The sequence below is a fragment of the Saccopteryx leptura genome, chromosome 5 (genome assembly GCF_036850995.1).
Source record: "Saccopteryx leptura isolate mSacLep1 chromosome 5, mSacLep1_pri_phased_curated, whole genome shotgun sequence".
NCBI lineage: Eukaryota > Metazoa > Chordata > Mammalia > Chiroptera > Emballonuridae > Saccopteryx > Saccopteryx leptura.
In genome coordinates, this window is record NC_089507.1 from 200735057 (window position 1) to 200758061 (window position 23005).

The 23005-nt window shown below is 50.4% G+C and overlaps 1 protein-coding gene across 2 annotated transcripts in view; it reads left to right on the forward strand.

The window, feature by feature from the left end:
• The window catches only part of NFATC2 (nuclear factor of activated T cells 2), a 144254-nt gene that overhangs the window by 101118 nt on the left and 20131 nt on the right, over positions 1–23005 (forward strand). For both annotated transcript variants that reach the window (XM_066387485.1, XM_066387484.1), the window contains exon 9: positions 1408–2097. In XM_066387485.1, the coding sequence (XP_066243582.1) occupies positions 1408–2097 (690 nt within the window). The remainder of the gene's footprint in view (positions 1–1407; positions 2098–23005) is intronic.

Sequence of the window (23005 nt, forward strand, 5' to 3'; positions counted from 1 at the left end):
GCTAGAAGCATCAAATGGAGAGGCGCTCCTGAGAGCCTGGTCTTGGGGAGCTTGCTTTGGTGGGGTGCATCCCCAGGTTTGTGTGGCCCCAGCCCAGGACTGACGTGACATGCTGTGGGTGACACTGTCCTAATAGGACCTAAAGCTGCGGAGACGGTCGCGGGGAGGGCTGTAGAGTGCATCGGCACGCTTCTTTCCGATGCAGCTATTTTCAGTTATGCTTTGTGGTGTTCCCACCTCTCATTGGCGGTAGTGAGGCCCGGCGGGGCCTGATTGGCGTGCACCTGGTGTGGCCGGAGTGAGAATTTGGTCCCCTGGTCGGCCTGAGGGATTGAGATGATGGTCTTTGACTGGCATCTTGAGAAACGATTTCTGTGGTTGGTGTCAAAGCTGCGTTTTTGCTTTAGGTGCTAAACCTCCTTGCCTCCTCTAACCCTCAGCGCTTGGGGGTGGCCCTGATGCCACCAGTCTTGTCACCAGTGCATTTACTCCGGTGGTAAGAAAGCTGAGGCCTCAGTCCTGGGGCCGATGCTGGAGAAAGAGCCATTCTGGTGCCTCTCCCAGGTGGGGAGAGAGGAACAGCAACACACCACCACTCATAGTCGTAGTAATGACAATAGCAGAAGAGTAACAACAGCAGGCCCTGAGCACTTGCTGCGTGCCAGTCACTGTGCTGAGTGCTGTGCCCACCCAGCTTATTTAAGCCCCTCAACAAGCCCATGGGGTAAGTGCACTTGTTACTTGGGGAACTGAGGCTCAAATCAGCAGGTCTCATTCCCCCAAAGTACTGGACAACTAAGAAGGCTAATGGTCATCATTTGGTAATTTCTTGTACAGAAAAATATCTGAGTCAGTTAAGTTCCAGGCACTGTTTTAGGTGCTAGGGACCCAGAATTGAACAAAACAGACAAAAAAATAAATAAATAAAAAGAACCCTCCCTTTGAGGAGCTGACATTCTAGTGGGGGGCATTCAGATAAATGAGCATATAAAATATACAAAATATTTCAGGTGGTGATAAGTATTATGAAGGACAACAAGCTGGGAAAGGGGTGTGGTAGGGCAAAGGGAGGAGGGAAAGGCATGATTTAAAATCAGGCATTCTTTTCTGAGCTCCCCTCCTGGGGCAAAAGTCTGCACGTCCCAGGGCTGAGATAGACCTGCTGTTCACAGACCACCTTGCTACTGCGGGAAAGACCTGTAGTTCCAAACCATTGCCCAGGTTAAGTTTCTGACCTCAGATCATTGCACAGGGAGCATCTCGCCCAAGGCTAACAAATGACAGAGCTCAACTGTCGAATACACCCATTAGGACTCCCAAGTCCGTGTTCCCAACTGCTGTCTGCTCATCTTCTATGTACACCTGCCGCTCACTAAGAATGGTGCACCCCGTGTGCTTTTCTCACAGTCCCGGCCATCAAGACAGAGCCCACAGATGAATATGACCCCACTTTGATCTGCAGTCCCACCCACGGGGGCCTGGGGAGCCAGCCTTACTACCCACAGCACCCCAGGGTGGCCGAGTCCCCCTCCTGCCTCGTGGCCACCATGGCTCCCTGCCAGCAATTCCGCTCAGGGCTCTCATCCCCTGATGCCCGCTACCAGCAGCAGAACCCAGCAGCTGTCCTGTACCAACGGAGCAAGAGCCTGAGCCCCAGCCTGCTGGGCTACCAGCAGCCGGCCCTCATGCCCCCCGCCCTGTCCCTTGCGGACGCCCACCGCTCCGTGCTGGTGCATGCTGGCTCCCAGGGCCAGAGCTCAGCCCTGCTCCACTCCTCTCCGGCCAACCAGCAGGCCTCGCCGGTGATCCACTACTCACCCACCAACCAGCAGCTGCGCTGCGGGAGCCACCAGGAGTTCCAGCACATCATGTACTGCGAGAACTTCACGCCCGGCACCGCCAGGCCCGCCCCGCCCCCTGTCAGTCAAGGTCAGAGGCTGAGCCCGGGGTCCTACCCCACGGTCATTCAGCAGCAGAATGCCACAAGCCAAAGAGCTGCCAAAAATGGACCCCCAGTCAGTGACCAAAAGGAAGTATTACCTGCAGGAGTGACAATTAAACAGGAGCAGAACTTGGACCAGACCTACTTGGATGACGGTAAGATGCTTGTTTTTCTTATTGTCCCTAAGGATGGTGCCCCAGGCATCCCCATTCGCTGCATGGCCTGGGTATCTTCTCATACCCCTTTGAGCCTCAGTGTCTCTTCCTTCAGGGGGTTGACTAAGATAACTCTTAAGGCTTCACCCAAGTCTGTGCATGAATCATTTCTCAGCAGGACTTTTCGGGTGGGTGGGTGGTGAGTGTTCTGGATGCCCCCTACACCCATCATAAGAGAGAGAGCGCGTGTTCCGGCCACAGGAGTGTCCCTGGGGTCATGAACTGGGTCAGTTTAACTGCTGCCACTCACTTTCCATTTGCCAAATTTAGACCAAGGATAGGAACACAGAAAGAAAGGAAAGCTAACCTTTTATTCCTGTAGAGGAAAAAAAAAATCCACTTTATAACCCTCTTTTGTGCATTTGGGAGGGGGGGGGGAGAAAAGGGAAGGAGAGAGTTCATTGAAAAGTGGCTCTATGAGAAGGGAGCATGAATGGGGGCTTGAGGGCATCTCTGCGCTGGGGGAACAGAGAAGCACATTGATGGGAGGGGAACAGCGGACTTCCGCTGTGGGGAGCCCACTGATGAGATGGTTGGGCCAAGGACAAGTGCAGAGGCGGCTTGGTGAGTCTGTAGGTGCCCGAGCGTATTGGTGAGGGGCCCAGCTGCAGGGCAGTCTTGTTGGAGTGGCTGTGCACTTGACATTGGTCTGTGACACTCAGCTGGGATCAGCCTGGTGCAGGTGGTGGACCAAGAGGGCGGGGCAGGCAGAGCAGCCTTCCCCTGGGGACTCCAGAAACAGGAAAAGAGGTGGCTCCGGTTTCTTAGGGGGAGGAGGGAAACCTATACCACCGGCTGCCCTCCACAGCTGTAGCTCACACTTTAGAGACAGCAGCATCTGATACACCCTGCAACCTCAATTATTTAGGAAAATTTACTCTCAGGAACCCAACCGAGGAGTAGGAAGTAGGGCAGAAAGCTTCCAGATGGTCACAGGAGTTATCATAAAGACTAGGTACTAAATATCAGACGCTTGAGCGGCAGGAAATAGTTTTTGGTGCTTACTCAGAGAATATTGACTTTGATGTTATGTGAAGTTTTGATGCTAGGAGTTATCTGCGGGTACCGTGATTTCTAGCAGTTTCCACATCTTCTAGTAAAACTACCTGTCCAATACTTTCCCCAAATGCGTCAAGCAAAGCAAAGATCTCTAGGGCCACTTAGCATGTGTGGGGTGAGACCACCCCACGTGCCTTACAAGGTTGACCTCAGGGCTTTGCTGCATTAATAATTGATCTGTCTGATCCTAAATAATCAAACACAGGTTGAGTTAGGGGCACTGGGCTGTTTCAAAAGGCAGATCCATGTGCAATCCATTCTTGAACAATTTACACCCAACATGGTACCTAATTTAAAGATTATCATGTAGAAAGTTCAACCAATACAGAATGCCTATTGCAGGTAGATAAATGAAATGTGGCTGTAACTGAACCTCTCTCCACGTGCCTGCTGGGCGGAGGGTGTGTCTCAGGGCTGAGGTGCTTTATAAATAAATGAACGCCTGAACAGGGGCGGGTAACTTTCCCCAGCTGACTCTGTGCCTGGTGTTAGTTCAGGGCGCAGAGAGAGAAATGTGCCGGCCCCTCCCACCCTGTCTGTTCTCCCACATTGAAGACAATAGGTGAGCTTCTCGGGTCGGGAACAGGACTTAGTTTGCCTGTGCCTTGGCTCTCTGTGACCTACCAGTATCAAATAGGGCCTGAGGGGGACAAGAGTGACCTTTGCGTGTCCATCAGAGCCCCAGGCCCACAGAGGTGCTTCTCATTTTCACAGAAGCCTATAGAGAAAGCAGCTGAGAATGAAGCCTTCTCAGGCCTCCAAAGTGTCTTTCCAAACACAGGCAGGTTCAAAGTCATGGTGAGAGGGCGCTACCCCAGGTCAGTAATCCTCATCGGCCTGAGGTATATCTTGGAAAACTGAGTGTGGTGAAATTGCTTCTCCTGATGGAACCTTTTTCCTTTTTTTTTTTTTTTTTTTTTTTTTTTTTTTTTTTTACTTTTCCGAAGCTGGAAACGGGGAGGCAGTCAGACAGACTCCCGCATGCGCCCGACCGGGATCCACCCGGCACGCCCACCAGGGGGCGATGCTCTGCCCATCCAGGGGGCGTTGCTCTGCCGCGACCAGAGCCACTCTAGCGCCTGGGGCAGAGGCCAAGGAGCCATCCCCAGCGCCCGGGCCATCTTTTTGCGATGGAGCCTTTTTTAAGGAACATTCTGCACAGGCCCAGCTCCGTGGGATTGGAGGAGGCCTTCTCGGGAAGTGAGGGCTCCATAGTATTTTTTATTTTTAATTAACATTTCATTTTTAGTTAAAGTTGACATTCAATATTATTTTGTATCAGTTTCCGGTATACAGCATAGTGGTTAGACAAATCATACACTTTACAAGGCAACTTCCCTAGTATTTCAAGTACCCACCAGGTGCAATGCATAGTTATTACAATATTGTTGACTCTGTTCCCTATGCTGCATTTTAAAAGCTGAAATCAAACTTGTTTAAACCGGGTTTAAAAAAAAAACCCATACCACGGGACTTCTCAGAGCCTTTCCTGCACTTGTGGGCATTATCAGTCTCTAAAGTGGGGGGATGTGGCACTTTCCCAAATGAGTGGATCACAGATAAGAGCGCGCAGCTCCGGGGGTGCTGTTCGCAGCGTGCTGTGCGCTGTGTGGGTGGGGCCCTGGAGTTGTGCACCACGGTAGGCCTGGGACACCCTGTCCCCCAACACTGGGGAGAAAGAACGTGAAGGAATGTCTGAGTTTGAAACCCAGAACTGCCCCATCTCACGCGCTGTTTGCAGGCTTCTCAGTTCTTGGGCTTCACATTTCTGGGGCCCCAAAGGGCAACAGTGTGGCTGCTGGTTAGAGGTTCTGTGCTTGGCCAGCATTCTCCCCAAGGCTCTGCCCCATGCAGGACCCTCTGATGGAGAGGTTCCCATATGGTTGTGCCCAGCGGTAAGCCCCCAACTACACCACCCTGTGGCCACCAGGAAGAGGTGGGTGCGGTCTAGTCTCCTAATGGCTGGACTTTCAGGTCCCGCTAACAGGCCCTCTGGTAGCATGGAGCAGTCTCAGAGTCCGCCATTGGCTCTGGGGGTGGGGATTCCGACTGCTCAGTTTGTTTTTTTTATTTATTGCTGACAGGTTGAACTGGAAATTCCTGGGTCATTTCTCTAGCCTGGTTGGGAGACATCCTAGGTTTCGCAGGTCCTTTTCTGGCTCTCTCATTGATTGCTCCAGAGGAGTCTCCCCGGAAAAATATTATATATATACATACCTGGCTGCAACAACGCCAGCAGAGTGTGCTTCCGGCTTGTGGCTATTTCTCAGCTACCATTTATTTGCTTTAGAATCTTGGCGAAGGTGACTTTCCTTGGAAACCCTGTGAGAGCGGGGATTAGTGTTTCAAGGGTCCAGGGAGGGTTCCACAGCTGGAAAAGGAAGGGATCACCGGTGGACACGGTCCAGATGCAAACAGGTATCTCAGAAGTGGGCCGGGCCTGACTGTGGTCCTGGGAGGCTCCCCCCCAGGCCCCCGTGTTTGGTTCTCTTCCCTTGACCCTCTGTTAACGATCCAGTGTCCTGTCTGGGTGTCCCCTGGCTGCACTGTGTTCCGTCTGCTTTTCATCTCCCTCTGCTCTCCCCAAACTGCATTCCTACACACAGACGCTGTCTGTCTGGGCTCCGTTTTTTTTTCTTGGAGTTCCAAAATGCGACTTCTCCTTTCTCCAGTCCAAGGGCTTGAGACATGTTCAAAAAGCCTTCTCTTTTGAACTCGCAAAATAAGTGATATTCCAGGGCAGGATGCGTCTTGACTCCCTCCCTCCTGTAATCCTCCGCCCACCCCACATCAGCCACTCTTTCCTGGTTCTGAAGTGTATGCTTTGTAAATGCACACGCACATGCACACGCACACGCACACGCACATGCATGCACACGTTTTTCCTCTCACCCTTGCCCCTTCTCCTCTCTTCTTCTGAAGCCCCTGCTTGTATCTGGGAGACACCGACAGCTCCCGCAAGTGCACACTCCTGTGAATGAACTCTTCCCTCCCCCTCCTCTCTCTTCTGTCCCTCCCAGCCCCTCCCTGCTTTAGCACCCCCCTCCTTCCCTCCATGCCTCCCACCCACAGGTATTTATTTACTGGCTGCCTGCCCTGTGCTCGGCACTGCTCTGGGACTCGGGAATGCAATGGCCACCAAGTCAAGAGAACCCTTGCCCTGTGGGATATATATATATATATATTCATATTCATTCTACTGGAAAGTTCTGTCCGTTTTTGGAATAAAACAGAATACAAATTTTTCTTACCGTCAATAAACTTTATTAAATAATAAAATTGCTGTTATTATTCATGATTTCTTGCCAGCATGAGGGCAATTTGTATATCCCATTTTTGAAAAATGTTTTATCTTTTGATGCGAAAAATTGAACAAGTGCTTGTTTGATATCTTCTTCATTTTTGAATTTTTTGCCCTTCAAAAAATTTTGTAAGGACAAAAACAAGTGATAGTCAGAGGGTGCTAAGTCCAGGGAATATGCTCGATGTGACAGACGTGCTTCTGTAGCATTTCTTTCTTGTTGAAATTTGTAAAAATTACAGTGGCGTAAATGAACTTTATCAGTAGCCATGGGTACACTATCGCTTCACACATAAGACTAACGTGAATCAACTTTGTTTTAATTTGCTACATCAGTATGTATACATTAAGTGATAGAAATAGAGAGGCACATATGCGCCAAATAAACATGTGCTTACGTGTCGAAACTTGTTGTGATAGAAACGGACAGAACTTTCCGGTAGACCATATATATGTAGAGCTAGACACCAGCATGCAAGGTGATGACTAAGCATATTTCAAATCGCTATAAAAGCCATGAGGGAAATTATACAAGGTTAGGAGCTAGAGAGTGCCCCCCCCCCCAGACCAAGTGCACACACAGTGAGGCTGCTCTAGGAAGGTGGGTTTGGGAAGATCTGAGGGAAGGGTGTTTTAGGGAGAGGGAACAGAAGCGGTGGAGAAGGAGACCAGAGAAGAACGGACAGGAGGACGCACCCTTCAGCGTGCAGGAAAGGGAAGGAACAGGGAGGAAAAAGCATTCTGAGACCGGCCCGGCTTTGTTCAGCAGGTCAGGAATCTTTAACTGGGGTCACTCAGTGCCCACGGCAAGCCTGACAAAGCAGCTCTTGTTTGGCGAGGCGTGCGAAGTCCAGGGACAGCCTGGCCACCGCTGAGGGTGACTCGTGTGCCCGGCTGCCACACTGACTCTCTGGGGCTTGGCCTCCTGGTAGCCTCCCTGGGGACCGGGTCAGTGGTACCTGTATAGGGCGACACTCAGGGATTCTGTACTGTGGTGAGAACCAAGCTACATGGTGGCCCGGCTGAGCGGCCCCAAGGCCGTGGGCACCTGGAGAGCCTGACACGGGCGTCGTAGTGTGTGGCCATGCGGTGCACGGGGAACCGCCGACGGCAAGTTCAACGCACAAGGCCGCCTTGAGTGGGCACTAAGAGTCCAGGCCCCTGCTGAGGGCTTTGCTCAGCGTTTGTTTTGAAAGTTCATTTGAAAATATTTTACATTTTCTGTAGGCAATATGTTCACATGGTCAAAAAGTACAACATGTGAAGAGATATCCAGAAATTTCTTGTTCCCATATCTGCCCTGCTCTTGCTATTAATTTTTCGCTAGTCTGGTAGAGTAATATTTTTCAAGCTTTTTTTTTTTTTTTGCCTCCCACCTGCTCAGGCTTCTTTCTAGACAGTTTTCCCCAATCACTGCCGTCATGAGCCGTCAGGCCTGTAGATCTACTGTAGATCTATGTATGTGCCGTGGCCCTTTGCGGGCACAAGCCATTGTCAGAGGGGAGAACTTTTCACCCCCAGCAATCAGCGTTCACTCCTTGAGTGGGAGGTGGCACTATCCCCCTTGAGAATGCGTGACACAGAGTTGCTTTAGGCAGTCGTGAGCAGGTGCAAATATATATTCTTATCCCCCTTCTACAAAAGATAGCGTGGTGTCTACACGGGCCCCCTGGATGGGGATGTGGGTATCTCTTGCTATCATAGCAGCCCTTATATACCTGTCACGTGGTGAATGCCCAGGTGTGTCGGGCCAGTGCTCGGGAATGGGACAGCTGGTCTGAGGGACTAGCCTCCATTCAGGGTGTCAGGGGTGTAATGTTTCCGGAGTATTCCTTTCTGGCGTTCAGTCTGGCCCCATTACTCCACTCTTTTGTGACCTTGGGCAAGTCACTTATGATGACGGCTACCAACGCAGGGTTATTGTGAGAATGGACACGAGAGTGTCTTTTACCTGGCGTGCACGGTCAGCACTCAGTAGGCGTGAGTGTACTTTCCCTCCTCTACTACGGCCAACGTCATCGTCGGCGCCGTTATCAATCCTGGGCCATTGTTATGGCCTGAACGTTTGTGCCCCCCTACCCCCATTTCATATGTTGAAACCGAACCCCCAGTGTGTGGAGGTGGAGCCTTTGGGAGGTAATTAGGGCATGAGGATGGAGTCCTCATGAGTAGGATTAGTGACCTTATAACAGAGACTCTGCAGAGTTCCCTAGCTCCCTTCTGCCATATGAGGTAATAATACTGAGAAGGTTATTTTGAGGAGGTAGACAGAATCTGCTGGTGCCTTGATCCTGGACTTCCCAGCCTCCAGAACTATAAGGAATAAATGTCTGTTGTTTGTGGCTTTTTTGTTTTGTTTTGTTTCAGCAGCCCGAACAGACTAAGACAGCAACTGCTGCAGCAGAGAGCTGGGGCAGAGCTGGGCTTTGAAGAACCCTGAGCTTGGCTCTTAGCCTCTGTCCTTATTATCCTGCTAGGCGGTGGCTTCTTAGTTCAGCAAACGGTATTTAGACTCTCAGTAGAAAATTCCAAAGTTCACAGAACTGCTTGCCTAGAGAGGAGCTCACAACATTTGCAAGAGCTCCTGTTTGGTGATCACTTACTGGACCTTAGCGGGTCCTTGTCCGTCTCCCAGGAGCGTGAGTATCAGGTAGGCATCTGTCTCTAGGGGCACCTTTATTTTGCCCCTCTTCATGTTTCCCTGCCGTCAAAGAACCTCGGTTTCTATCTGCGCCACTTAGCTGTTCTTCTGTCCCTGGGGCTGTGTTCCCTGCGTCGCTGGCTTATGTAAATATAAGGAACCCCCTGCCAGCTAAATCCAGACCCATAAATGCTCAGCCATCTTTTTAAATTCTGCAAAGCAGATGTTTCCAAAGAAATGTACTCTTGCATGTTGAGGTCAGAAGCTACCAAACCACAAGAAAGTCCATTCTCAGACTTGCTGTCCACTCAACCCTCATTCCAGAGCATCTGACCCACATAGCGCAGACGGGGCCCAATGAAGAGGAGAGAGAGAGAGAGAGACAGACAAACATTGTTTGGTGTCGTCCGATGGGCCCACAGTCATTCCCCAAACCCTGTGCTATTAACCATTCCGAGTCACTCGTGCTCCATTGAATTGTCCACCTCCAAATGAAGTGATTCTCTTGTGGTGACAAGTGAATATCCTTGTGAAGGAATAAGGGGACCCGTGAAGCAAGATTTAGGGGCAGGTCGGCATCCAGACCTTCCTGAAAGACCCTTCCGTCCTCTCGTTCCTCGCTTCCTCCCTCAGTGAGTGAGCTGGGCGAGCCGCGGGCTCGCAGGCGGTCACGGGGCTGTGCTGTCGTGGGTCCTCACTCATCCCAGACCGCGACCCGAGAGAATTCCTAAAAAAGACTTGACCCAGAGTTACATAACTCCCCAGTATCAGCTCTAGCGGTCATTTTCTCCTCTTTGGGAAAGTAGAATTTGAGAAGCAAGTTGGTTGTTTGAGGTGATGGAGTGGATGGGAGGCAGTGAGCCAGACCTTACTTCCATACGAGGCTTCTCTCTGCGCTCCCTCCCTTCGCCCCCATCAGTAAACCCACTTCGAGCAAATAGTGAAGCTTTATTTTTCCTGAAAAAACAACAAACTCCTTCTTTTATGAAATAGTCCCGGTGTTACTTTATTCCATGGAGTTGAGAATTGAGTGCGTTTTGTCACTGTTGAGTATCTTTTCTTGCCCTGGACCTATTTAAGTTTATTTTAGCACAGATTTTTTTTTTCTTTTCTTTTTTTTACTTTCTACATTTTCAAGAAAAAAAAATAAAAGAAAAAGAAAAAAATGGGCCTTGTCCTTGGGGAATGGTGAAACTATTTCTCTGGCTCCTCCCCCCCACATTCTTGACACCTCTTGAGTTTGTTATTGACCCGAGATCTGGTAAAGCTGAGACTGTCCATGCAGGGTGGGCCGAGACCTATTTTGCCCATCTAAGATGTCACCACCGTCTCTCTGGGTGAATCACAGAAAACGTGAGCCTTGAATTTGAAGAAGGAGCTTTTCAGGTTTCAGGATGACATCTGCCTCATCCCTTTAAACTGTCGTGAAATCAGACCTGTGGCCAGGCAGCCAAGGTGGAGGGCTCCCTGGTCAGTTTACGATGGATATTGAGCACCTCAACTTGACGATGGGGTTGTCTGTTGCAGGCGGTTGGGACTTAAGTCCCAGGCGTTTTTGCACACCAACAAACGGATTTCATCTGAAGCCTGTTAGTTCCGCCATCCCAGGAAAGTTGAAAGGGCATTCCCTGGTGGTTAATTTCCAAAACTCTGGACAGAGTGGAGGTTCTGTGGCATAAGCCAGCGACGTGGAGGACTCGTTTGAACAGTTCAGCAGCCGGTTCTTATAGACTTCTGGAAGTTGATGGTGCCTTTTGAATTCTCAGTTTTATTGGAGGACTAAAAAAGAATTGACCCCAAGTTGATTAATGCACCCTCTCGCTTCTTACAGATGGATTGAGTTGTGGTCTGCTTCGGTGCTTGGAACCCGGGTGGCCAACTGGTGTTCCACGGGCTGCGTTTAGCCTGCAGATATTTTGTTTGGCCCACACAGTATTTTCAAAAATATTTGGATTAGATGCCAGTGTTTAAAAACCAGGAGATTGCACATAAAAAATACAGATTTCCGGCTTTCCTTGGAAAAGCCAAGGATCTGGCGGCCCCGGGTCCCACGGTCCGTACAGTGGCTACCAGGGGTCAACGTCGAGGCTGGACCTGTGTAGAGACCACTTTGTTTAGACAGAGCACGTGCTTGGCCTTGGCCCCACCACTCCACTCCCCCTGGTCTCCCGGAGATAGAGGGTGTGTCTGCTGTTATTTACGATAATGCTTGTGCTGGTGTTCCTCTTCCACTCGGCTGACGTCTCTGAGGTCAAGGTTTCCATCTGGACCTGTTAGGCATTTGTATTTGTGCTCTGTCTTCTGGAGGTGTCACTCAGACCCACAGCTGCCTCACCCAGCACCAGGCACACTGCGGGGGCTTTGCAGGTGTTCACTCCTTCTGCCTTTCTTCCTCCCCCCCTCCTTGTGGCCAGGAGTAAGATTTTTTAAAAAACCTTTTATTATGAAATATTTTGAATGTAACTAAATCTAGAGTAGCACAATGGGGTCGCATATCCACCACTCAACCTCACCTCACAGCCAATGTCATTTTTTTCTTTTTTTTTTTTTTTTTTGTATTTTCTGAAGCTGGAAATGGGGAGGCAGTCAGACAGACTCTCGCATGTGCCCGACCAGGATCCACTCGGCACGCCCACCAGGGAGTGATGTTCTGCCCAACCGGGGCATCATTCTGTTGGGACCAGAGCCACTCTAGCACCTGAGGCAGAGGCCATGGAGCCATCCCCAGCGCCCGGGCCAACTTTGCTCCAATGGAGCCTTGGCTGCGGGAGGGGAAGAGAGAGACAGAGAGGAAGGAGAGGGGGAGGGGTGGAGAAGCAGATGGGCACCTCTCCTGTGTGCCCTGGCCGGGAATCGAACCCGGGGCTTCCGCACGCCAGGCCGATGCTCTACCACTGAGCCAACCGCCAGGGCCCAATGTCGTTTTTTTCTATACCTCCCCCACCTACCAACTCCATCCCACAGTCATAGCTTGAAGCAAATTGTTGACATCAAAAAATCTTAGATCTCAAAACTGTATCCTTTCATGTGTAATACAGTATGTATCTCTAAAAAAAAAAAAAAAAAAAAAAAAAAAGGATTCTGAAAATACTCATCATACGATTAGCATGCATGAAACTTAATGAAAATTCCTTCATAGCAAGAAATATTCAGTGTTTGAACTAACCATGGAACTGGATATTTAATGCAATATTCAGTTTCAACCTCCATGTATGATGGCCCCATACGTATAGTACAGACCTTCTCTTCTCTGATTTGTTTTTTATTGTTTTAGAGTCTGAATCAGGATTCAGGCCAGGCCCACACATTACAAGTGGGTGCTTTGGGTTTTTTTGAGTCGATTTCAATTTGGAGGTGTCCCCTCTAGATTAAATAGCATTAACTTTCTTTTGTTTGATCATTATTAACATTGTTTTGCGGTTTCTTTGTGGAAGAAACCGAGTTGTCTGCCCTGTAGAGTTCCTTGCCTTCTGGCTTTGGCCATGGTTTGTCCCCATGGCGAGGGCTAGCTCGCCTCCCTGTCCTCTGTATTTCCTGGAAGCTGGCAGTTGATTTCTAGAGCAGCGATTTTCCACCGGTGTGCCACAAGAATTTTTAAAACATGCAATACCTGACTATTTAGTCAGGGGCACTGACCTCTTCTCCCATAGGTTGTCAAATAAAAAAATAACAACAACACAACAGTAGCCATCCAGTGTGAATGAATCAAAATTATACCCCCACCTTTCCCTTTCATTTTTGGTCAGATCACCAAAAGATGTATCTTTGGGTGTGCCACAGAATTTTAGTAATGAGTTTATGTGTGCTGTGAGATGGAAAAGTTTGAAAATCGCTGTTCTATAGACTTAACTGACTCGGGTTCAGTTGTTTTTGGCAAGACTGCTTCATAGGCGGTGGCGTATTTTCTGTCAGGTAGCATATGATGCAGGTTACCTCTCTCTGGGTGATGTCTGTGAGAATAGCCAGTGCCTAGTTCCATTAATTCAATGGTGCGTTAATTGCAAAATGGTGATATTCTATTCTAATTATGTCTCCCTTCCTCTTCTGCTAGCTGGAAAACTTCTATAAAGAGAGACTTCCCTTCATCAACAATGGCAGAATTCATATAGAAAAAGCATGATGAATGCTTGATTCTTCCTCTTTATTTACCAGTTGTTGTTTTTTTTTTAAATAATGGGTCAGTTCATTAACATCCTTCAATGGTGATCAATTAGGGTTTTATTTTTCTGTTTTTTGGTACTATTATGAATTCATAGATCTTAAACATAACTGATGTTTTAAGATGTTAATGGACATTTTGTTTTGGTAGTTCCTGTTGTCCTTATTGGGTAGCTCTAAATACTATGACTTCCTCTTTATTTCCATTGGCTTAGCAATGCACTTAGGTACTCGGAGGATTCAGGAGAGAAATAATTCAACAGGTATACGCATAGTATCAAGGAGTCTTTAAGTGTGATGTAACAACAGTTGGAGTTTGTGGGGCAGGGGAAAGTTATGTATTGATTAGGGTACGGAGGCTGCTCTAAATGAAACCCAAGGTAGCGGTATCTTAAACAAGATAGGTGATTTATTTCTCATGTAACAATACCAAATATAACAATGCAAAAATGTCTCCAAATGTCCCCTGCCGGGGGAAGAACTGCCACCAGTTATGAACCACTATCCGAAGGACTTAGCACCTGATTCTGGTGAAAACAGCAGCATTGTAACATTGAGTGTTGACCGAACTGTATGATTCCTGAGGAACGGGGCAGGTGTCCACTCTAGAAAAAGGCCTGTTATTTATAGCCTGAGGAATTCTCTGGGTATGGAAAGCCACCAGAAACTAGTTTCTTGCTGTGCACAGTGTGCTCCCTTGTGAGTGCCGGGTCAAAAGATGTTGATGTATAATTATCAAAAGAAGCTAGCTGGACTGGGAACCTGTGGCCTTGAGTGAAGCACATGTGAAAAATGATCTATTGCAGGGGCCCCCAAACTACAGCCCACGGGCCGCACGCAGCCCCCTGAGGCCATTTATCCAGCCCCCGCCGCACTTCCAGAAGGGGCACCTCTTTCTTTGGTGGTCAGTGAGAGGAACACATTGACCATCTCATTAGCCAAAAGCAGGCCTATAGTTCCCATTGAAATACTGGTCAGTTTGTTGATTTAAACTTACTTGTTCTTTATTTTAAATATTATATTTGTTCCCGTTTTGTTTTATTACTTTAAAATAAGATATGTGCAGTGTGCATAGGGATTTGTTCATAGTTTTTTTATAGTCTGGCCCTCCAACAGTCTGAGGGACAGTGAACTGGCCCCCTGTGTAAAAAGTTTGGGGACCCTTGATCTATAGGTTCTCTCCAGTGCCCCACAAATACTGGGGAGGGCTGGCGGTAAGGACCCGGCTCCTGTAGTGTGGCCTTGGCAGGCTGGCTGCCTCGGGGAACTGCTAGGAGCCATCCTCTTTGGACAATTTGCCTTCCTGGTGTGCTTCTGATCCCCTGGTACCCGTTCATGCCTTCCTTCTTAGAATAGATACTCTCTGTGCACCTACTGTGTGCTGGTTCCCAGCGCCGGGGACACAGCAACGAAGTCAGTGGACGAGGCCCCTCTCCTGACAAAGGTCTCTGGGTAGGGAGCGCTGTTAATTAGAGGTCAGCCAGTAAATAATAAGAATTTCACATGGGGCCCTGGCTGGTTGGCTCAGTGGTAGAGCGTCGGCCTGGCATGCAGGAGTCCCAGGTTTGATTCCCAGCCAGGGCACACAGGAGAAGCGCCCATCTGCTTCTCCACCCCTCCCCCTCTCCTTCCTCTCTGTCTCTCTCTTCCTCTCCCGCAGCTGAGGCTCCATTGGAGCAAAGTTGGCCCGGGCACTGAGGATGGCTCCATGGCCTCTGCCTCAGGCACTAGAATGGCTCTGGTCACAACAGAGCAATGCCCCAGATGGGCAGAGCATCGCCCCCTGGTAGGCATGCTGGGTGGATCCCGGTTGGGCACATGCAGGAGTCTGTCTGACTGCCTCCCCATTTCCAACTTCAGAAGAAAAATAAAAAGAATTTCACATGGGGCTCAGGCTCTGAATAAAACAAACAAGGGGATGGTAGGAGAGGGAGGGACTTCAGAAGGGGGAGTCAGGGACAGCATCCCTGAGAGGTGACCTGGAGGAGAAGGGGAGGAGCAAAGTCTAAGCAGCAAGAACAGCATGTGTAAAGGCCCTGGGGTGGGGAGAAGCCTATGTGGAGGGACAGAACAAGATACAGAGTTACAGAGAGGGTGACCAAGAGATGAGTGCAAGGGAGATTTTGAGGGCAGGCCAGACCACGAAGGGCCTCACAGGCCACAGCGAGAGGTTTGGATTGGGTCCGAAGAGGGAAGGGAAGCTGCTGACAGGTGCAAGGTTGCAGTTTGGGGGTTCTGTTTGCCAAGCCAGCAAGCACAGGAACTAATTATCACATAATAACAGTCCCTCCCCCTTAATGAGCACCTTTGAAAAGCAGAGACTGATTACCATCTCTGCCTCACAGCCATGCAAAGCAGAGGCTGGGAAGGTGTGATTTGTCTGGGGTCACAAAGCTAGAGGCCTCTAGGCTGAGGCTGTCCCAGGCCTGTGGGTGAGAAAGTAAGTGCCACAGATTCAATCTGTGACAGAACGGAGCAAGCATGTGTCTTGGGCCCTTTCACTCCCTGTCTGACGAGACTCCAGAAAATGGGCTTTCACTCCAGGCCCTGGTCTGGCTGCCCCCAGGAACCTCAGAGCCAGCTGGTGCCACGTGAACTCCTAGCCCCTCTGCCCTGTGCCCATCTCACCTCTCTGTGCAGCTGCCTAGGAACCTGGGGGTGTGGCCTTAGGCAAGTTCCTTAATGTCTGTGACCTGGATTTCCCCACCTGTAAAATGGGGAGAACAGCAGTGCTTCAGAATTAAATGTAATGACACATGGAAAGTGCATGTAACAGAGTCGGCCACATGGTCAGCGCTCCCTAGAGAGCGCCTGTCAGCTCTGTCCCCTTCCTCGGCGTCACCGTTGTCTGTCTCTGCGTTTGGGATGTGACAGTCCTTCAGTATCTTCTCAGCTGTTCCAGGCTGAGCCCCTCTGCTCAGGCCCCATAGTTGTCAGCCTCGGGGACCGGGCACCAGACAGTCCGGACACCCTCCTGAGAATAGGTGCGGGATACTGACTACAGTCTTGTTTGTACCAACACATGCCCAGTAGCAACCTAATGTCTGTTAATATGATACAGCTACACAAGGGAGTAGTGAGCAGCTGGGGACAGGAATGGAAGGGGACCTTTTCCTGTTGTGTTTTTAATACTTTTTGGGTTTTCTTTGCTTTGTCATATGCACATATTTTTTAAAAGAACTTTCTTTAAAGGACACGCTTCAAGTCCTAGAAATGACCATAGAGGCTAGTATAAAAAAAATAGGGATTTAGCCTGACCAGGTGGTGGCACAGTGGATAGGGCATTAGCCTGGGACACTGAGGACCCAGGTTTGAAACCCTGAGGTCGCCAGCTTGAGCACGGGCTTATCCGGCTTGAGTGTGAGGTCGCTGGCTTGAGCGAGGGGTCACCGGCTTGGCTGGAGCCCTCCAGTCCGGACACATGAGAAAGCGATCAGTAAACAACTAAGGTGCTGCAACTATGAGTTGATGCTTCTTATCTCTCTCCCTTCCTGTCTCTCTCCCTCCCTCCCCCTTTTTCCCTCTCCCTCTCCCTCTCTCTCCTTCTCTCCTCTCTCTCCCCCTCCCTTCCTCTCCTTCCTGTCTCTTTCCTGTCTCTGCTCTCTCTCTCTCTCTCTCTCTTAACAACAAAAAGAAGGATTTAGAAAAATAAAGCTTTTCATTCTGCTAGAGGTGTGTCTCCCACCATCTGGATGTACAGGCGGTCCCTGGGTGATGAACGGGACAGGTTCTGTATGTTTGTTTCTACATGGAATTTATATGTCAGTTGTAACAGGTGCATTTACCTATCAAATGCAACTTAGATGTCTGTCTTAACAGAGTATTTATCTTTACCTTTCTGTGCATATAAATACTTAAACATTTTTTTTTTTGTATTTTTCTGAAGCTGGAAATGGGGAGAGACAGTCAGACAGACTCCCGCATGTGCCCGACCGGGATCCACCCGGCACGCCCACCAGGGGGCGATGCTCTGCCCCTCCGGGCCGTCGCTCTGCCTCGACCAGAGCCACTCTAGCGCCTGGGGCAGAGGCCAAGGAGCCATCCCAACGTCCGGGCCATCTTTGCTCCAATGGAGCCTTGGCTGCGGGAGGGGAAGAGAGAGACAGAGAGGAAGGAGGGGGGGGGGGTGGAGAAGCAAATGGGCGCTTCTCCTATGTGCCCTGGCTGGGAATCGAACCCGGGTCCCCCGCACGCCAGGCCGACGCTCTACCGCTGAGCCAACCGGCCAGGGCCAACATTTTCAAATACAACCTTAAACAGTCTTGGATGATGCCGAAGTAGGTGGACTGGTTGGAGAGGACGGGACTGGCGTTAGAGAGTCAGGGTTGGATTCTGCTGCCAGAGTCGGTTTCTTGAATTAGGCATCCAGGGAGGTTTGTACAGAGCTTTTCTTTTTCTCATCATACACGGCCCTGTAGCATCTCAGGCCTTCGGTAACTAAACTTTGGTGAACCCTTCTGTATCAGGATCTTGCTCTTCTAACTTTGCCATTTCTGCTTCAATGAGACAAAAACACCAGCTAACTCTTTTGTAGAAAACTTTTTCAGTTCTGGAGTTTTGGGGTCCCCGTTTTCTTCCCTAAATGCTGTCATCTGCTGCTCTAGTTCCATAAGCTCTTTATTGGTTAGCTCTTTGCCACTGGAGTCGAGTACTTCTGTGGTACCATGTTCACTGACATCCAGCTGCAGTTGACTCCCAATAGCCCCATGGGGCTCCGGTCGTTAGTATGCATTGTGCATTAAGTCGGATGTTTGTAACTCAAGCACTTGCTGTAGTGGTGCTCTGCCCTCCCTTCTCTGCTCACGTGGCCGTGCCGAGACTGTCTTGCCTCTGAACCTCTGCCCACACCTTCGCCTCCACCTGGAATGCCATCCCCTCCATCCCATGTCTTTTGAAACCTGACCAGTGTTTGGAAACTCTGACAAGCTCTCTTTTCTCTGCAGCCGGAGGGCTTTTCTCTTCCTCTGCCCTGGGCACTTGGATTCTCCAGGTGGCTGTTTCTCACATACGCCTTTCAGGTGTTTCTCTCTATATTTTTTTCTCCCCTGCTTCAAGTCCACCTCTCTGGGTGACAAGGGACAGGACTAACATCTCTGACTTTGTGCCACCAGTGCCCCTGGGCTGACCTTGCACACAGGAGGCCCTTAACAACATTTGCTAATGTTCCCTTTGCTCAAAGCTGGGCCCAGCCCCCTGTGCAGAAGATGCTCACTAGATCCTTGTGGGGCTGAGCGACTATCCAAGAAGGAAATGGAGATCATATACCACCCGAGGTTTAAATGATTTAAAACTATTCATCATCACGCAACGTCAGAAATACTTATTTTTAACAATAATAAAAGCAGCTGATACTTAGGTGGCACTCTTCTAAGACTTTACTTTATTTATTTTATTTCATTTAATAATCCTTACAACAGCCCCACCAGGCAAGACTGTTGTTATTCCTATTTTATAGCTGAGGAAAGAGCAGCCCAGAGAGATGAAGTAACTGGCCTAAGCTCACACAGCCAGTGAGTAAATTTGTAGCTGTTCTTTATCTAGGGTTTGTTTATTTGTTGTTTGTGGAAAGGTGCCACACATTTCTTTGGGAGTTCAGGAGTACAAATGAAAAAAAAAACCCACTCTGTAGCACCTGCTAGAAAGGTTTGATAGCATATAAAACCTGGGGACACAGCCTGTGTCCTGGTCCTAGAATTCAGGTCTCAGCAGGACGTGAGCTTCTCAAAAGTCCTGGAGAAAAGCTTGAGAGACATAGAATGTGGGTGTGGGGGTGGAGGGGTGAACGTCTGAATCCAGGAAGACAGGTGCAAAACCGCAGGGACAAGGGTTCAATGAAATATTATAAACGGAAGGTGCCAGCCAGGCCCCGTCAACCTCTGTAGCATTATTTAAATCATATTTACTGTGGACAGTGGGGGCATTTCAGTTACTTGACATGATCTGGCCTGGAGTTTCCAAAAGCTGAAGTGCTGGGTGCCGTGGCTGTCCCACAGGGACTGTGGTCGCCGTGAAGGACACCATCCCCGTCTGAGGGCCGCAGCGAGGCTCCCGCTGGTCCCGGGCTCCCTCGCAATGCCATGCTCTCCAGGCCTCGGACTGGACCGAGGAGACCAGCCTGGGGCAGGCCCTCAAAACCGTGCTGGCCACTGGGCCCCCTAGAAAATCAATTTCTCGCCTCCAGCCAGCAGCACTGCCCAGGGCCCGGCCGTCCTGAGGTTGTTGCGACAGCAAATCCCAGTACCATGGAAACGGTTGTGCAACCCCAGGAGCAGGCTGCCTGAGAGGAGGGCAGCGCTCTGGGCTCTGCCGGCTGCGTTCTGTGCCTCCTCCCATTCCTCTTGTTATTCTGTTGCACTTGGCCTGGCTGGTGCTGGACCCAGAAGCGCTCCTTCTGCAAAGAGACCTGCAAGCTCGTTCCCCCTTTTCATCCCGGAGGCCAGCATGGCTGGCGCACGCGTCCCGGGTCTTGGCTGCTGCCTTCCAGCTCCCTGTCCCTCCCGAAGCTAGCGTCCCCGTGGGCCCAGCTGGCGGAGAGCGGGAGGTGGCTGGGGACTCCCGGAGTGGGCACCCCAGCGGGCCGGCTTCCCTCTGTAAACAGCATGGCGTTCGCGACCGGACCTTGCCAGGGCTCTCCCTCCGGGCCAGCAGCGCCGCCCGCCTGCTGCGGTTCGGGCGTTTCTGGGGCAGAAAACAGAAACCAGCCCTGCGTTTTCCTAGCTGCCAGGCTTCTGAGAAATTCAGGCCTCAGCCCAGGAGCTGAACTCCCTCCTTCTGCCCGCCCCTGGCCCCTTTCAGAGAAGGGGCTACCCGCTTCCTCCAAGCTGGCTTCCTGTTCTGATTAGGGAGAAGGTTCCGGGAATGGGCTTTTCCCCTTCTGCCGTCGCCACCCCTTTGGTCACTGGCCCCTCCCTTGCCCACTCCCCCAGCTGTTGATGCCCGAGCTCCCGGAGCTCCAGGCCAGGGGCTCACCCCAGGACGGCCTCTTGAGGCTTGTTTCCTAAATTCAAACTCCAGATGACAGCCCTGGGGCACCTGCTATTCTGAGATAGTTCTTGGCCTCTCGGGGTCCCCTCTGTGTGGCTGGTGTCCTGTGTGGCTGGTGTCGGCAGAGGGGCAGGAAAGAAAGCAACCTGTTTAAAGTAATCCTAGCTGAAATGAGAGTGGCCAGTAAGCCTGGTGCACCTCCCGAGGGTGCTTTGAATTTCCAAGAGGGACTGTGCCTGCCAGTGTTATCTCTCAGGGAGAAACAGGATGGGATGTTGTCACGCGGACTTGGCAACTCTTGTTTCTGTTTTGGTCAAGTTTGGCATCCTGACCCAAATGTTTTGCACCTCAGTCCGTTCTGCTGAGTGCCTACTATGTGCCAGGCAGAAAACAAGTCAAAGCATTGACTTAGTAACTTGCATTGTGGTTTGTAACATGGCCACATGTGGTTGTGTGTGCGCACATCTGTGTGTGTGCGCACATCTGTGTGTGGGCGCAAGGGGAGGGCGCACAACGGAGCAGCCAGCAGCTGGTACGGGCAGGAGAAACAATTTGGCCTAATCAGGTTCCCCTTGAACTTCAGCGGTTAACTCTGATCATTTTAGGCCTGAATGAGAAGCTTCTTCTGTCTTTACCATCAAAGCAGTATTTATCCGCAAGGCAGGAGAGCAGGGGAAAGTGGTTTCAAGCCTGTACCCTGGAATCACCTCCGGCGTTGCAATCCTGGCTCAGCCGCCTGCTGGCTGTGTGACTCTGAGCAAGTCCCTTCAGCTCCCTGAGTCCTGGCTTACTGAACTGCAAAATAGGAATGAAAATAACAACACCGCCTCATGGGACCCCGTGAACATGGGATGGTTTGTGAATACAGGGTTCCTAGGACAGAACCTGGCACAGCGCAACGTCTCAGGACAAACTGGCCACCAGCATTATTTATCGACACCAGCAACCAGCCAGGTAAACTGACAGGTGCTGGTTGTTTCCAGGTCTTTCCCCTTTGCTGTTACAGACAGTGCTTTCTAGAATGTTCTTTCTCTGTCTCCTGGTGCATGCACACACACGAGTTTCCGTAGCGTTGCGCCTACACAGGTGGAACTGCTTGGCCACTGGGCAGACACATCCCTCACTGAGTAGACAATATCAACTTGTCTCCAAAGTGGGTGTGCCTGTTGACACTCCCAGCAACATCTGGGACGGTCAGATCTTTTAACTGTTTTGCGCAGCAGAAGCGCCACAGGTGGGGCCCAGCGGGCTGCACTTTTACAAGCCCTCCTGGTGATTTTCTGTCCTCAAGCCTGAATTCTTGGTTTAGGAAATCTTTTTTCTACCCTGACTCTCTTAAAGAGCGTCTCCTATATCGTCTTCCAAATACGCTCCGGGTCTCCCCTTTCACACGGAGGTCTGTGACCCACCTGGAGCTGATTTCTTGTGTCCACTTGGAGGCGAGGCTCTAATTTCATTGCACTCGCGGTCCTAGGCCATCTGTTGAGGAGTCCGTCTGTTCCCCACGGGCCTGCAATCCACCGGTGTTGGAAATGTCATTTCCACAGACATATGGGCCGCTTCCTGGTCTCTTGGCTTTGTTCCGCAGATGAGTTTTTCTGTCCCCGGCAATAGCTCTTAATGACAGCGGCTTTGTCGTTCTTCTGGGTTTCCGTGCAATTCAGTCACCAGCTTGTTGTTCCCCAGAAGCATCTAAGGATGTTCTTGGCTTTTTGCTTTTCTGTGGACACATCAGAATCCGCTCTCAGGCCCCACAGAATGGCCTTGCATCTTTACCTCCACTTTTTTTTTTTTTTTTACAGGGACAGAGAGAGAGTCAGATAGAGGGATAGACAGGGACAGACAGACAGGAACGGAGAGAGATGAGAAGCATCAATCATCAGTTTTTTGTCGCGACACCGTAGTTGTTCATTGATTGCTTTCTCATATGTGCCATGACCGCGGGTCGTCAGCAGACTGAGTAACCCCCCACTCGAGTCAGTGACCTTGGGTCCATGCTAGTGAGCTTTTTGCTTAAGCCAGATGAGCCCGCGCTCAAGCTGGCAAACCCAGGGTCTCGAACCTGGGTCCTTCCACATCCCAGTCCGACGCTCTATCCTCTGCGCCACCACCTGGTCAGGCTTTACCTCCACTTTTGATGGTTGGGTCTCTAGCTCAATGGGGGAGAATGGACATGGTGCAGCGTTGAGTTTTTGTCAGTTGTCCTAACACCTGCTCAAGGTCATCTTTTATAATAGAAATAGAGATAGAGCTACCTCTCGTAGGGGCTTGCTGTCATTCCCAGACACCGACCCGGAAGCGTGGGCTGGGATGTGCCTGAGGAGTTCATGATGGTCCTGCAGCCCGTCTCCCCCTGCAGGCTTGGCGGACTTAGTGGATGCAGGCTCAGGGTGGGGGCGGTGGGAGGCTTTCACTGCAGAGGCTAACCCTCTTATCTCTAAGCGTCTCTGGTTTCCTGAGGAGACGCTACTCTGAAAGGCTGTGTCCTGCTAAGGGCTTCTCATGGGCAATTTCTGTCACATTCCAGTTGGCATAAGAACTGGACTCAAGACAGGGGTGTCCCCAAATTGGAGAAATGATCTCTTCTCTTCTAAGTCAAACTGAATGGAAAACCATGGTTTAGGGTTCCAGATTCCACAGTCATCGCCTCAATACCCTTGGCAGCATGGTTTAACCTGCTGTGTGCCTGCTGGGTGTTAGGTGCT